Source organism: Chiloscyllium punctatum, chromosome 4 (assembly GCF_047496795.1).
Source record: "Chiloscyllium punctatum isolate Juve2018m chromosome 4, sChiPun1.3, whole genome shotgun sequence".
NCBI lineage: Eukaryota > Metazoa > Chordata > Chondrichthyes > Orectolobiformes > Hemiscylliidae > Chiloscyllium > Chiloscyllium punctatum.
Window position 1 is genome coordinate 4,985,511 of NC_092742.1, and position 16,223 is coordinate 5,001,733.

General features: G+C 43.1%; 1 protein-coding gene across 1 annotated transcript in view; it reads left to right on the forward strand.

The window, feature by feature from the left end:
• Window positions 1-16,223, forward strand: part of tmed8 (transmembrane p24 trafficking protein 8) — a 30,944-nt gene that overhangs the window by 2,239 nt on the left and 12,482 nt on the right. Inside the window, exon 3 of the mRNA XM_072567829.1 lies at window positions 13,946-14,048. Within this exon, the coding sequence (XP_072423930.1) occupies window positions 13,946-14,048 (103 nt within the window). The remainder of the gene's footprint in view (window positions 1-13,945; window positions 14,049-16,223) is intronic.

Here is a 16,223-nt window from a genome sequence, read left to right on the forward strand (position 1 = left end):
GCCGGCGGATTGAGTATTAGTGGGGTAGATGGGAATGTGGAATTTGAAACACAAACAGATCAGCCATGATTTCATTGAATAACAGAGCAGGTTTGAGGGACTGAATGGTCTACTTCTGCTCCGAATTTGTAAAACCCCTTTGTAATTATATAAGTAAGGAGAAACTGTTTCAGAGACAGAAGGTTTGGTAGCACAAGGTCAGTGATTTATTGCAGCTGGTAAAAGAGCTGTAGCAGGAGATGTGAAAATAATGTTTTACTTGATGAGGTTGTGATCTTGGATTAGTACCTGAGAAGGTGATGGAAACCCATTTAATAATAATATTCAGAAAGGAAATGGATAAGTAAAAAATCCCTGAAGAATACAGATGCTGTAAATCAGAAATAAAAATGGAAATAGCTGGAAAAGCTCAGCTGGTCTGGCAGCATCTGCAGAGAGAAATCAGAGTTAATGTTCAGGTCTGCTGCCCCTTCCTCAGTCCTGAGCAATTTTTGTTTTTGTTGGAAATGGTAAAGTATTTTGCGAGGGGGAGGCGGTAATGCTGTGGTTGTACCATTGCAGGGGCAATAATCCAGAAACTCGGACTAATTCTATGCTGCCATCGGTCTGAATACAATCATGGCAGCTAGTGGAATTTGAATTAAATGAATAAATCTGCAACATGAAGTTGGTCTCAGTAATCATTGTAAAACACCATCTGCTTCACTAACACTCTAGTTAAAATGAAATCTGCCATCTTTACCCAACCTGGCTTTTATGATCTAGAGACAGTAATATAGTTGACTCTATAATGGCTGAACAGGTTCGGGGCAATTAGGATGGGCAACAAATGTTGATGCTGCCAGCTATGCTAGAAGAAAGCAAAATGAAGGAAAATCAATTTCAGGGATGTATGGAAGATTTGAGGTTAATTGGATACCACTGGTGGGAAAGGCAAAATGGCGTATCGTGCTTGTATTGATATGCTATGATATATGAACATTAGTACTACAGTTTTACCTAGATATTGATTATGTTTTTCTTTGCAAGATATGGAAAACCCTAGATATTTAACATTGTCAGTTAAGCAGATTTTACTGGGTTTTTTTAGTGGCTTTTGATGGAATCGATTGAGATTTATTATGTGGGAATGATTTGTATTGCGTTTGTTTTTGTATCTTTTGACCGCTATAAGGGGAGATTCTGTCTGTAGCAATTTTGCTTCGAAAAGTACAAGCCTGGCTTTAGGCAAGGCAATGGTGCAGTGGATTCTGGATTAGTGGTGCTGGAAGAACACAGCAGTTCAGGCAGCATCCAAATAGCTTCGAAATCGACGTTTCGGGCAAAAGCCCTTCATCAGGAATAAAGGCAGGGAGCCTGAAGCGTGGAGAGATAAGCTAGAGGAGGGTGGGGGTGGGGAGAAAGCAGCATAGAGTACAATGGGTGAATGGGGGAGGAGATGAAGGTGATAGGTCAGGGAGGAGAGGGTGGAGTGGATAGGTGGAAAAGGAGATAGGCAGGTAGGACAAGTCCGGACAAGTCAAGGGGACAGTTACTGAGCTGGAAGTTTAGAACTAGGGTGAGGTGGGGGAAGGGGAAATGGGGGAACTGTTGAAGTCTACATTGATGCCCTGGGATTGAAGTGTTCCGAGGCGGAAGATGAGGCATTCTTCCTCCAGGCGTCTGGTGGTGAGGGAGCGGCGGTGAAGGAGGCCCACGACCTCCATGTCCTCGGCAGAGTGGGAGGGGGAGTTTAAATGTTGGGCCACGGGGCGGTTTGGTTGATTGGTGCGGGTGTCCCGGAGATGTTCCCTAAAGCGCTCTGCTAGGAGGCGCCCAGTCTCCCCAATGTAGAGGAGACCGCATCGGGAGCAGTGGTATTATTGTGAGATTAATAATCTAGAGATCCAGGAAATGTCCCCTAGGTTTGAATCCTGCCGTGGGAAATGGTAGAATTGTGAATTTGATAAAGTCTGGAATTAAGAATCTGATGATGAACTTGAAACTGTTGTCAATTGTCAGTTTTTAATAAAAAAACATCTGATTCACTAATGCCCTTTTGAGAAAGAAGCTGCTTTCTTTACCTGGGTCTGAGACAAAATAGCAACTGCAGATGCTGGAATCGAAGGTAGACAAGCAGGAGGCTGGAAGAGCACAGCAAACCAGGCAGCATCAGGAGGCAGAGATGTTCTTCCAGCCTCAAGCTTGTCATCCTTACCTGGTCTAGCCTACATGTGACTCCAGACCCACAATAATGCAGTTAACTCTGAACTGACCTCTGTGCAATTAGGAATGGGCAATAAATATTGGTCTAGCCAGCAACACCCAAATCCTGTGAATGAATAAATTAAAAAAAACTCCTGGAAACCCCCAGCCTTTCCACCTGGAGAACTGTTTGCATGTGTCAGAAAAAGACAAAAACGTGCATTTGTGTAGTGCCTTCATTGTCGATTAAAAATAAGTTGAGGGTTGTTTCACAGGAATGCAGTCACACCAACTACTCAAAAAAGCACTAGGTTATAACCACCTAAATCTTGGTCAAAGAGATCCAATTCAAGGAAAGTCTTTGTAAGTGGAAAGAGACAAGAATAAGAGCAAATAGCAGGGTAGAGTCATAGTCATGGAGTCATACAGCATGGAAACAGACCCTTCAGTCCAACCAGTTAATGCTAAACTAGTTCCACCTGCATGCTCCTGGCCCATTTCCCTCTAAACCTTTCCAATTCATATACTTATTCAGATATCTTTTAAATGTTGTATTTGTACCTACATCCTCAGGAAATTCATTCCATATGTGAACCACTCTGTGTAAAAGGTTTGCCCCATATCTTTAAATCTCTCCTGTCACCTCAAAAATGTGCGCCATAGTCTTCAAATCCCCCATCCTGGGGAAAAGACAGTTCCCATTAACTATGTCTATATCCTTACTTGGGAATTTGCTGCCCACTCTGCAGGGAGTGTGATATAGGCACTGTTGCTGTGCAGAATGTTTGCATTTCCTTTAGAAATGGTGTGTGAAATAATTACGAGGCTGTATCCTCATTGGATGTTTTATGCATGGGCTGTACTCTTTGAAGATTGCTGCTGATTTCTGATGTCCCACTGATTTAACTGACTTTCAAAAACTCCTGACTGTGAATAACTCAGAGTATAGTCATTCTCCTTTTACCTGGAACTGTTGCCTTGTTGGGAAATGCATCAATGTCTTGGTGTTGAATCATACAGTGCAGAAGAGACCCGACAGCTTTCAAGTCTTCATTGACCTTTCTACAGTATCCCACTTTGCAGCACTTAACCCAAAGCTCATCCACGTACATTTTAAAGTTTGAGGTTTCCTGCTTCTCCTGCCCTCCCAGATTCTGATCAACCTCTGGGTGAAAAAAAAGTTTCCTCCAGTCCCCTCTGAGCCGTCTGTCCTTCACCTTAAAATTAACCAAGGGGAAAAGCTGTCCCTATCCATACCATCTTATATACCTGCTAAAATGCACCAATCCTGGTGAATCTCCTCTGCACCCCCTCCAGTGCAATCATATTGTTCGACACTTAATTAAACTTTTGTACAGCTCTGACATAAAATTCCCTACCCTTAAAATCTATGCCGTAACTGATAAAGATAAGTGCCCCAAATGCCACCTTAACCATATTAACCTCTCCTGCCTTCAGGGATCTGTGGGCTCGCACTCCCAGAGTCTTCTGTTCCAATGAGCTTCCTCGAGTCCTGCTATTCATTGAGTGTTCTCTTGTCTTGTTACTGATTTTTAAAGTACATCATCACTCACGCTTTGGAATTAAGTTCCATCTGCCATTGATATACCCATATAATTGATATACCCTACTGCCTCACAGCACCTCGGGCAACTACCTGTGTGGAGTTTGCAAACTTTCCCCTTGTCTGCATAGGTTTCCTCTGGGTGCTCCAGTTTCCTCCCACAGTCCAAAGATGTGCAGGTTAGGTGGATTAGCCCATAGTCTGGATTAGTGGTGCTGGAAGAGCACAGCAGTTCAGGCAGCATCCAAGGAGCTTCTGTCCAGGGATATGTAATTTAGGTGAATTAGCCATGGGAAATGCAGGCTTTCAGGGATAGATGGAGGAGTGAGTCTGGGTGGGATGGTCCTCTGAGAGTTGGTGTGGACTTAGATTAGATTACTTACAATGTGGAAACAGGCCCTTCGGCCCAACAAGTCCACACCGCCCCGCCTAAGCGTAACCCACCCATACCCCTACATCTACATCTACCTCTACCCCTTACCTAACACTACGGGCAATTTTAGCTTGGCCAATTCACCTGACCTGCACATCTTTGGACTGTGGGAGGAAACCGGAGCACCCGGAGGAAACCCACGCAGACACGGGGAGAACGTGCAAACTCCACACAGTCAGTCGCCTGAGGCGGGAATTGAACCCGGGTCTCCGGCGCTGCGAGGCAGCAGTGCTAACCACTGTGCCACCGTGTTGGGCCAAATGCTTGTTTCTACACTGTAGGGATTCTGTGATTCTATGATGATTCAATATGTATCCTCCTGTAACCAAAGACCTTCCTCCTCACTGTCAAACATCCAGGTAATTGTAACGTCCTATACAAACTTATCATTCCTCTGACATTCTCCCATATACATATATATGTACAATGTACATACACATCACAGGAATCAGTGCTGGAGTCTTTATTGTTTGTGATTTTGTATGAATGATATATATAAATTGTTTCTGATGTTGTTTGTGATCAGTATAAATTACATATATATGGGGTCCAGTACTGATTCCTGCCATAGCCACTAGACACCGGCCTCCAGTCACACAAACAGCCTTCAACCACCACACTCTGTTTCCTGTCACTAAGGGAGTTACCCACGAAAGCATAGAAGATATGGCCACAACCCTCAATGAGTACTTTGCGATGGTCTTCACAATGGAAAAGGACAACACAACTATTGACATCAGGGTGGATGATTGTGAAATATTAAAAGGTATTAATGTAGAGAGAACACACAAAAGAGAGAAAAGGTACTAGTCAGTTTAGCAGCTTTAAAAATGGATAAACCTACATGCTCATATGAGATGCATTTCAAGCTGATGAATGAGATGAGAGGAATAACAGGAGCCCTAACAGTAATTTTCAAATCTCTTTGGCCACAGATCAGGTGCCAAAGGATTGGAGGACTGCTAATATTGTCCACTATTAAAAAAGGGCAGGAGGATAAACCTAAGAAATTATAGGCCAGTCAGAGTAACCTGAGTGGTGGGGATGTTATTAGAATTCTGAGGGACAGAATAGATCTACACTTGGAGAGGCATGGATTCATCAGGAATAGTCAGCATGGATTTTGTAAGGGACGGTCATGTTTGACAAGTTAGATTAAACTTTTGTATCTGCGCAGTGTGTTGATGAATATAATGTGTTTAATGTGTATGAATGAACTTTAACAAAGTTTTTAGAGGGTTCTTTGTGGCAGACTGATCAAGAAAGTAAAAGCATTGAGAGCATAAGCTATGGGAGCAAAATTAGACCACCCTGTCTAAGTCTGCTCTACCATTCAATTAAATCATGGCTGATCTCATTCCTCAACTCCTCCATTTACCTGCCTTTTCACTATAGCCCTTGATTTTCTTCCTAGTCTAAAATGTCTATCTCAGCCTTGAATATACTTAAAGACCAAGCCTTGACAGCCCCCTGCACGCCTCTAGTTTTGTTCTAGGAGGAGGTATATTATTTCCCATCCCCATATGGCCTAAGGGCATTGTTATGATCCCAGCTGACGTTATTACTTGAATGGGATCTGATTTGATTGTATTCTAGTTTGCTTTGGGATTAATAAAGTGGTCTCTCATTGAAATATAGGCATGTAATGCTGCAAGTTTTGCTTTAATTACAAAACAGAAGTTTATTGACAACAGAAATGAGGATAAAATAGAATAAGCAGCCCATGGGATGCAAAGCAATGTGGCACATTGGATTCAAAATTGGTTGAGAGACAGGATGCAGAAGCTTTCAAGGCAAATTGGGAAAACCAGGGAGTTACAGACCAGTTAGACTAACATCTGTGATATGGACGTTATTGGAGTCTACATTCAAATGTAACAAGATCTGAACAATAACCAGGCTTGGGCTGACAAGTGGCAAGTAACATTTGCACCACACACATGCCAGGTTATAACCATCACCAATAAGAGACAATCTAATCACTGCCAGAGGCTAGGAGTACTGTAGCAAGTAACTCAGCTTCTGACCATGCCCCCTCCCCCACCCCACCCCCAAACAAAACCTGTCCGCCATCTACAAGGCACAGGTCAAGATGAAATACTCCCCACTTGCCTGGATGGGTGCAGCTCCAACAACACTCAAGAAGCTTGACACCAGCCAGGACAAAGCAACCTGCTTGATTTGCTCTATGTCTACAAGCATCTCCTTCCTCCACAACCGACACTCGGTAGCAGTGTACTATCGACAAGATCCCTTGCAGAAATTCACAAAAGATCCTCAGACAGTACCTTCCGAACCCTTGACCACTCCCATGTGGAAAGTCAGGGGCTGCAGACATATGGGAAGACCACCACCTGCAAATTCCCCTCCAAGCCACTCACCATCCTGAATTGGAAATAAATATCACCGTTCCTTCAGTGTCTCTGGGTCTAAATGCTGGAATTCCCTCCCTATTGGCGTTGAGTCATCCCACTGCAGGTGGACTGCAGCGGTTCAAGAAGGCAGTCACCCCCACCTTCACAAGGGGCAACTAGGGATGAACTTTAAATGCTGGCTCAGCCAGCAACACCTGCATCCCTAAAATGAATTTTTAAGAAAAAAATCAAGGTTGGGGTAACTGAACCTCTTGAAAATCTTCAGTTAAGCAAGGAGAGCAGGATAGGTCAAAATACCTCATTAGATTTGTGAAGAGGTGACTATGGTAGTGGACAGGGCTGGATATTGTTTATATGAACTTCCAGAAGGTATTTGATAAAGTCCAATTTAAGAGATTGTTAACTAAAGTTTGCTCATGGAATTGTGGGCAAGTTACTAACATTGGCCGAGTGGCAGGTGACAAAGTAGGGCTAATGGGCAGGTACTCATTGGTAGGATGTGACCAGTGTTGTCCCACAAGCATGTGTCTTAGACCCTCAATTGGTCACATTATTTCTTAACAACTTGAATAATGGCAGAAAGGGTCAAGTCACCAAATTTGCTGATAGCACAAAGTGAGATAGCATTGTAGACAGAACTTCTGAGGAAGGGTCACTGTACCTGAAATGTTAATTCTGATTTCTGTGCACAGATACTGCCAGACCTGCTGAGCTTTTCAGCAATTTCTGTTTTTGTTTCTGATTCACAGCATCCACAATTTATTTGGTGTTTACTTAGGAAGGATAGATTGGTTTTGGAGGGAGGTTTGCAAGAATGACACCTGTAAGTTATGAAGAGAGATTACTCACATTAGGCTGGCTTTCTCTAAAATTTAGAAGGTAAACCGATTGACAGGAAAAGACAGAGCAGATAGAGGGAAACTACTTCCACTGGTTGGGCATCCTAGACCAAGGGGGCATTGTTTGACAATTAGGATTTGACCATTCAGAAGAGATGTTAGGAACCATTTCTATAGGCAAGGGGTGGCAGATGTTTAGAACTCTCTGCCACGAATGGCAGTAGATTCTGGATCAGTTGCCAACTTTAAGTCTGAGGTAGATAAATTATTGTTAAACGAAGGTATTTGGCCACAGATCAGCAATGATCTCATTGTATGCTGAACAGGCTTAAGGGGCTGAATGGCCTACTCCTATTTCTGTGTATGACAGAAGATTGTTTCAGTGAGTAGAAGTCTGATTTCAGTGGGTTTTGCAGGGCTTGGTACCGGTTTGTGCTATTTATGGTGTACATTAATGTTTTGGGCTGAAATGAGGCAGGTATGATCAAGGAATTCACAAGTGACACAAAAATGGAGGTGGTAAATAATGAGGAAAATAGCCATAAACTGCAGGAGGATATTAACAGATTAGTCAAGTGGGCAGAACAAATGTAATTCAACCTGGAAAAGTTTGACAATGTACTGGGGAAAGGCTAACAAGACGAGGTTATGCTATTAATTGTAGGAACCTGGAACATACTGAAGATCAGAGGGATCTTGATGTGCATCATATTATAGACCCTGAAGATCGCAGGGTAGGTAGAATCATAGGATCCCAATAATGAGGAACGACGCCATTGGACCATCAAGTCTGCCTGACCCTCTGAAGATGAAATGTGAGTTATATGACTTTATTAGCCAAAAGATGGAATAGCAGAGCAGGGTGGTTATGCTGGAATTGTATAAAATACTGCAATTTTTGTGAAAATTTGTAGATGTCACAGTAGAAGGAAAAGTCGATGGAGAGCTGCAGACCAGCGTCTACAGGAAAGCAACACATACCGACCAGAAGAGCAATCATCCCAACACCCATAAATGGAGCAGTATCAGGACATTATCTAAATGAGCCACAACACACTGCAGCACTCAGGAACTATGTGATGCTGAAGAAAAGTATCTATACAATGTGTTCAAGAGCAACCAGTACCTGACAAGCACAGTCTGCAGATTCTTATACAACAAACCTAAACAAGAAGATAGAAAATGCCCAGAGACTCCAGCCACCCTGCCATATTAAAGACATCTCAGAGATGACGACGAGACTACTCCAGCCCCTTGGCATCATGGAAGGCCACGAACCTACCAACACACCGCAACTACTTCTGATCAATTTAAAGGACCCTGTACCAACAACCAGCAGAACGAACATCAAATATAAAATACCCTGCAAAGACTGCAACAGATATTATGTCGGACAGACCGGCAGGAAACTAGTCACCAGGATACACAAGCCACCAACTAGCTGCCAAAGGACATGACCAACTATCACTAGTATCCTTGCACACAGACAATGAGGGACACCAGTTCAACTGGGACGATACATCCATCCTGGCACAGGCTAAACAAAGACACACACGCAAATTCCGACAGGCCTGGCATTCAAAATGGAACTCCATCAACAAACACATCGAATTGGACCCAATGTTCTGAGAAAAAGAACAGGAAGTGATATCACCCACCACAATAGACTAAGAACATAAATAGAAAGTGGGACAGTACACCAGCACTTCATTGGAGGCTCATTGATGATGTTCTGGATTAGTGGTGCAGGAAGAGCACAGCAGTTCAGGCAGCATCCAAGGAGCTTTGAAATTGATGTTTCGGGCAAAAGCCCTTCATCAGGCTTTTTCCTGATGAAGGGCTTTTGCCTGAAACGTCAATTTCGAAGCTCCTTCGATGCTGCCTGAACTGCTGTGCTCTTCCTGCACCACTAATCCAGAATCTGGTTTCCAGCATCTGCAGTCATTGTTTTTACCTCATTGATGATGTTACCCAGTGTGGTGATGAAACGTCTGAGAACAAATCTACCAACTCGGTGAGCAAACTTAGACCTGTATAAAATACTGCTCTGGTCACAACTGGAGTACTGCATGCAGTTCTGGTCACCACATTATCGGAAGGGTGTAATTGTACGAGGGGATTTACTAGCATGCTGTCGGGGCTGGAAGGTCAGAATTATAAGGAAAGATTAGATAGGATGGGATTGTTTACTTTAGAGCAACAGAGCTTGCAAGAGGGCTAGATAGAAGTGTCTAAGATTATGAGGGGCCTGAATAGGAAGGCATGTTTACATTAGAGGAGGGGTCAATACCATAGGCATAAAGTTAAAGTAAAATCTAAAAGGCTAAGAGGTGAATTGAAGAGAAATGTTTTCACCAAGGTAGGTTGTGAGATTCTGAACCTCACTGCCTGAAAGGCTGGTTGAATCAGAAACTCTTGTAACATTTAAACAGTATTTATGTATTCACTAGTGTTGTCATAACCTCCGGAGTTTGGGTGAAAAGCTGATCTGTGACCTAACACCTTTCCTTACCAATAATTTAGCTACCTCAGATTTAAAATTAGCACCTAATCCAGAATCCACTGCCATTTGTGGCGGAGTGTTCCAAGTGTAATCAGATCTTTGTTGACTGGTGCACATACAATGGGCCAAATGGCCGCCTCCTGTTCTGTAAATATCGGAGTTTAAAGTAAGTATTTTGGTATTACTATATAGAGTAAGACATCATGTCAGTGCTGCTGTGTGAGAATTATTTGATTGGTCCCAGTATAATCTTGTCCCATGACCCTCCAATTTTTCACTTCCTTCGTCCAATTCTGTTTTTGAATGTTTCTGTTTCCAGCACCCCTTAAGGCAGTGTGTCCCATATGCAAAACACATGACATTTCTATACAGTAAAAAAAATTTCCTTCTGTCCCATGGATGTTACATCAACTGTTTTAAATCTGTGTTTCGTGGTTCCTAATCCTCGGCACTAGAAACTTTTTCTCCTCATTAATACTTTATAGTTAAAGCTGTCATAATTGTCACTTGTTGAATTTCTTCTGAATCATTTTGAGGCAAAATAATCTTTGCTTTCGCAGGATGGCTAATGTGGTGCCACTGTAAGGACAAGGTAGACCAGTGAGCCTGACTTCGGTGGTGGGCAAGTTGTTGGAGGGAATCCTGAGGGACAGGATGTACATGTGTTTGGAAAGGCAAGGACTGATTAGGGATAGTCAGCTTGGCTTTGTGCGTGGGAAATCATGTCTCTCAAACTTGATTTGAGGAAGTAACCAAGAGGATTGATGAGGGCAAAGCGGTAGATATGATCTATATGGATTTCAGTGAGGAGTTCGACAAGGTTCCCCATGGGAGACTGATTAGCAAGGTTAGATCTCACAGAATACAGGGAGAACTAGCCATTTGGATACAGAACTGGCACAAAGGTAGAAGACAGAGGGTGGTGGTGGAGGGTTGTTTTTCAGACTGGAGGCCTGTGACCAGTGGAGTGCCAGGATCGGTGCTGGGTCCACTACTTTTTTGTCATTTACATAAACGATTTGGATGCGAGCATAAGAGGTACAGTTAGTAAGTTTGCAGATGACACCAAAATTGGAGGTGTAGTGGACAGCGAAGAGAGTTACCTCAGGTTACAGCAGGATCAGGACCAGATGGGCCAATACACTGAGAAGTGGCAGATGGAGTTATTCAGATAAATGCGAGGTGCTGCATTTTGGGAAAGCAAATCTTAGCAGGACTTATACTCTTAATGGTAAGGTCCTAGGGAGTGTTGCTGAACAAAGAGACCTTGGAGTGCAGGTTCATAGCACCTTGAAAAAGTGGAGTGGCAGGTAGATAGGATAGTGAAGAAAGCACTTGGTGTGCTTTTGTTTATTGGTGAGAGTATTGAGTTCAGGAGTTGGGAGGTCATGTTGCGGCTTTACAGGATATTGGTTAGGACACTATTGGAATATTGCATGCAATTCTGGTCTCCTTCCTATCGGAAAGATGTTGTGAAACTTGAAAGGGGTCAGAAAAGATTTACAAGGATGTTGCCAGGGTTGGAGGATTTGAGCTACAGGGAGAGGCTGAACAGGCTGGGGCTGTTTTCCCTGGAGCGTCGGAGGCTGAGGGGTGACCTTATAGAAGTTTACAAAATTATAAGGGGCATAGATAGGGTAAATAGACAAAGTATATTCCTGGGGTGGGGGAGTCCAGAACTAGAGGGCATAGATTTAGGGTGAGAGGGGAAAGATATAAAAGAGACCTAAGGGGCAACTTTTTCACGCAGAGGGTGGTACATGTGTGGAATGAGCTCCAGAGGAAGTGGTGGAGGCTGGTACAATTGCAACATTTAAGAGGCATTTGGATGGGTATATGAATAGGAAGGGTTTGGAGGGATATGGGCCGGGTGCTGGCAGGTGGGACTAGATTGGGTTGGGATATCTGGTCGGCATGGACGGGTTGGACTGAAGGGTCTGTTTCCATGCTGTACATCCCTATGACTCTAGTCTCTTTTCTCCACTATCTTGTTTTTGTCTCTTTGGATAACTGTACTCCGAAATAATGTGGCTGTAAGCCAATACTGTGTAATAGGTCGTAGTGCTGCTTGAGTGGTTCTTCTAGCTTTAAATTAACTGTTGTTATTGCCAGTGTTTCACCTGGGAATTATAGCCCTAAAAATGTTCCCATCACAAAAACAGCTCAGGTTTTGTTTATAATTTTAAGTTGATGTGGTGAGGATTAGTTGTAGCTATGTCACTTCTGGCTCTGATTGGTGAGGAGCTAGGTTTATTGAACTAGACTTTGTGAACCCTGGAATATAGGAGGTTCAGAGATAATTTGATGGAGATTTTTCCGGATTGGAAATGGCAAACGATGGGAATTTGTGGCTCACCGTCACTTCCTTAAAGGCAGTTAGGGTTGGACAATGAATACCAGATTAAAAACCTTTTGATGTACATACCCTTCGAGCCTATCTCTTCCACCCTCTTTTCCGCCCCCCCACCTCCACACCCAAGTTCAGTAAGGTTGCAGCTATCTGATTACTCCATGTTCCTGAGTTGAAAAGCGTGTTGCTGGAAAAGCACAGCAGGCCAGGCAGCATTCGATGAGCAGGAGAATCGACGTTTCGGGCATAAGCCCTCCTTCTCCTACTCCATGTTCTTGCCTATTCTAAAAATCTCTCTCCCTGTGATCTAGTTCAGCCTTTAAAATATTCAAGGTCTCTGCTTTCGAGGAAGAGAGTTCCAAGGACTCAAGACCCTCTGTGGGGAAAATCTGCCACATCTCTGATCTACAAGGGTGATCCTTAACTTTGAAAGGGTCCCTTAGCTCTAGATATTCCCAGAACAGGAATTGTCCTCACCATATCCACCCTATCAAAACGCCTTTGGATCTTATATTCTTCAATCAAGTCCCCTCTTATTCTTCTAAACTGCAGTGGGTGCAATTCCCTCACAATGAACTACTAAATTCTATTTGCTTAGACTTTCTATTCAAAGTTTGGGAGAAGATTTGTAGCTCGGGTGCTCATTGTTGTGGTTATGTTCGCCGAGCTGGGAATTTGTCTTGCAAACGTTTCGTCCCCTGTCTAGGTGACATCCTCAGTGCTTGGGAGCCTCCTGTGAAGCGCTTCTGTGCTGTTTCCTCCGGCATTTATAGTGGCCTGTCTCTGCCGCTTCCGGATGTCAGTTCCAGCTGTCCGCTGTAGTGGCCGGTATATTGGGTCCAGGTCGATGTGTTTGTTGATAGAGTCTGTGGATGAGTGCCATGCCTCTAGGAATTCCCTGGCTGTTCTCTGTTTGGCTTGCCCTATAATGGTAGTGTTGTCCCAGTCAAATTCATGTTGCTTGTCATCTGTGTGTGTGGTTACTAAGGATAGCTGGTCATGTCGTTTCGTGGCTAGTTGGTGTTCATGGATACGGATCGTTAGCTGTCTTCCTGTTTGTCCGATGTAGTGTTTTGTGCAGTCCTTGCATGGGATTTTGTACACTACATTGGTTTTGCTTATGTTGGGTATTGGGTCCTTCGTTCTGGTGAGTTGTTGTCTGAGAGTGGCTGTTGGTTTGTGTGCTGTTATGAGTCCTAGTGGTCGCAGTAGTCTGGCTGTCGGTTCGGAAATGCTCCTGATGTATGGTAGTGTGGCTAGTCCTTTGGGTTGCGGCATGTCCTCGTTCCATTGTCAATGGAACTGACAACCGGAAGCGGCAGAGACAGGCCACTATAAATGCCGGAGGAAAGATCACAGAAGCGCTTCACAGGAGGCTCCCAAGCACTGAGGATGTCACCTAGACAGGGGACGAAACGTTTGCAAGACAAAATTCTTAGACTTTTTATACCTATTTGTGTAACCTTTTAGTGGTTCAAGCAGTGGGACACCTAAATCCCTCTGTATCTCATTTCAACCTCTGTAGTTCAGTTAGAATCTTGTGGTGTCCTTACTTTCTCCTTGTCCTTTCTGTAAGTAATGGGTGTTGACAATGATCACCATAGGCTCTGAACTTAGTCACCTTTTTTCCTCATCGCATTTACTTTGGTAATGTATTTATGCCATTGCACTCAATATAACTTAAAAATTTATTTTAGATGCAGAATCTGAGCAGAATTCTGAGGCTGACATGACCTCGCAACTGTCCAGCCTGCGTGTGTCAGAGGAAAGTGAGAAGTGCCAGATGGAGCCCGGAAACAGGTAATAAATTAGCAGTGGGAGAGTCACAACCCAAAAAAAACAAATAATTTCACCTAGGTGGCCCACGTTGAGGTATATGCTTTACTCATGTTCTTTACGAGTTATTACGCTCTGTGTCCCTGTATCCTGCTATTACTCTCTCCCTCCATACATTTATCTTGCATCTTTATGGGGCTCCATATCATGCTGGGTTTGATCATGTTCCTGTGAAGTATTGTAGGTTGTCATTATTATAAGTTATGTGGATGAGAATTTAGGAAGCATTTTTAATACATTTGCAGAGGACACCAAAAACATTGGTATAGTGGACAGTGAAGAAGGCTATCTGAGATTAAAAAGCGATCTTGATCAGTTGGGCCACTGGGCTGAGGAGTGGCAGATGGAGTTCAATTTAGACCAATGCAAGGTGTTACATTTTTGCTAAGACAAACAAGGTAGAACTTATATAGTGTTTTCGAACCAAGAGACCTGGGGTTCGTAGAGATGTACAGCATGGAAACAGACCCTTCGGTTTAACTCATCCATGCCAACCTAAATTAATCTACAAGTATGTAATTCTTTGAAATTTGTGTCCCAGGTAGGGTGGTTAAGAAGGCATTTAGTACTCTTGCCTTCATTGTTCAGACCTTTGAGTATAGGACTTGGGATATCATATTGTGATTATACAGGATGTTGGTGAGGCCACTTTTGGAGTACTGTGCACAGTGCTGGTGCCCACTATAGGAAGGATATTATTAAATTGGCTTGGGTTCAGAAAAGGTTTTCCAGGATTTTGCTGGGACTGAAAGGTTTGAATTATAAGGATAGGCTGGAACATTTTTCACTGTAGTGTAGGAAGTTGAGGGATGACCTTCTAGAGGTTTATAAAATCATGAGGACGATAGATAAGGTGAATCTACTGTCTCTTAAATACTTCCACTGATCTAACTTCCAAATTCTAGGATAGAAGAAATTCCTTTGCATCTCTCTTTTAAATGAAGGTCTCCTTATGCAGTAATCCTGTCCCCAAATTCCACACCAATGGAAATATCAACTTGTGAATCTCTTCTGAACAGCCTTCAATGCTAGTATCCCCTTTTTAAAATATGGGGATCAAACTGTATACAGAATTTCAGATGTGGCCCCTCCAATACGCTGTAAAGTTGTAACAAGACTTCACTCTTTTTAAACTCCAAACCTCAATTAATGAAGGCCAAAGTTCCTCCTTAATTACTTGCTGTACCTACAGGCAAATCTTTCGTGACTCATACTCAGGAACGTCTTTTTTTTAAAAGTGTCTCTTCATTTAAGTAATAGTCTACTTTTGATTCTTCCTGATAAAGAACTCAATGTCATGTTTTCCAACATCAAAGTCCAAGTTTGTGTCCACACACCTAACCTATCTATATCCCCTTAAGGTTCCTTATGTTCTCAACAAAGCATGCTGTCACAACTATTTTTGTATCTTTAGCGCACTGCCCACTCCTCCAAATCATTCATGTAGATAGTAAATAATTAATGCCTCTTGTATGAACCTGTGGCAGTCCAACCTGAAAAAGAACCCATTTATACAGATTCTCTTTTGTGTTAGCCAATTTTCAATCCATGCTAATACATTTCTCCCAATATCGTGAGCTCTGTCTTGTACAATAACGTCTCTTGTGTTGCATGAATGTTGTATTATGGCCAACTATTTTACTCCTTTCTTCCCACTGAGTCCACCACCTACTGAAGGTGCTAACCATTGTCTGGAAGATGAACACCTTCTAATACTTCCTCCAAATAAGGTGCCTATCTGTTTGTTGATTCAGAGTTCTCTATCTGCTGCTTAGCTCTATAATCCTGAGTTCTTCGTTAACAAAGGGCTACAGGTTTTTGCTGTAATCACTGTCACTGCACACAGAGAATGCATCCTGGTCCATGACCCTGATCTGCCCCCCTGGCCACCCCCTCCTCAGTGGGCTAAGCCTGCTGGGAGTCATTAAAGTTACTGAGATTCCTGCCCCACCCCAAGTAAGTCTGTACACCCAAGAGATCTGTTGCACGCAGTCAGGTGTAAAGAGATAACAGGGTAGGGGATTTGAGCTGAATTCTGTATTTGAGCATGCAGGAGTTTGTGGAAAAATTCTGTGTTGCTCACTAGAATAGCCTCAGCTGTGATTGAGGAATGTTGTCGTCTTGGGGTTAATTGATGGT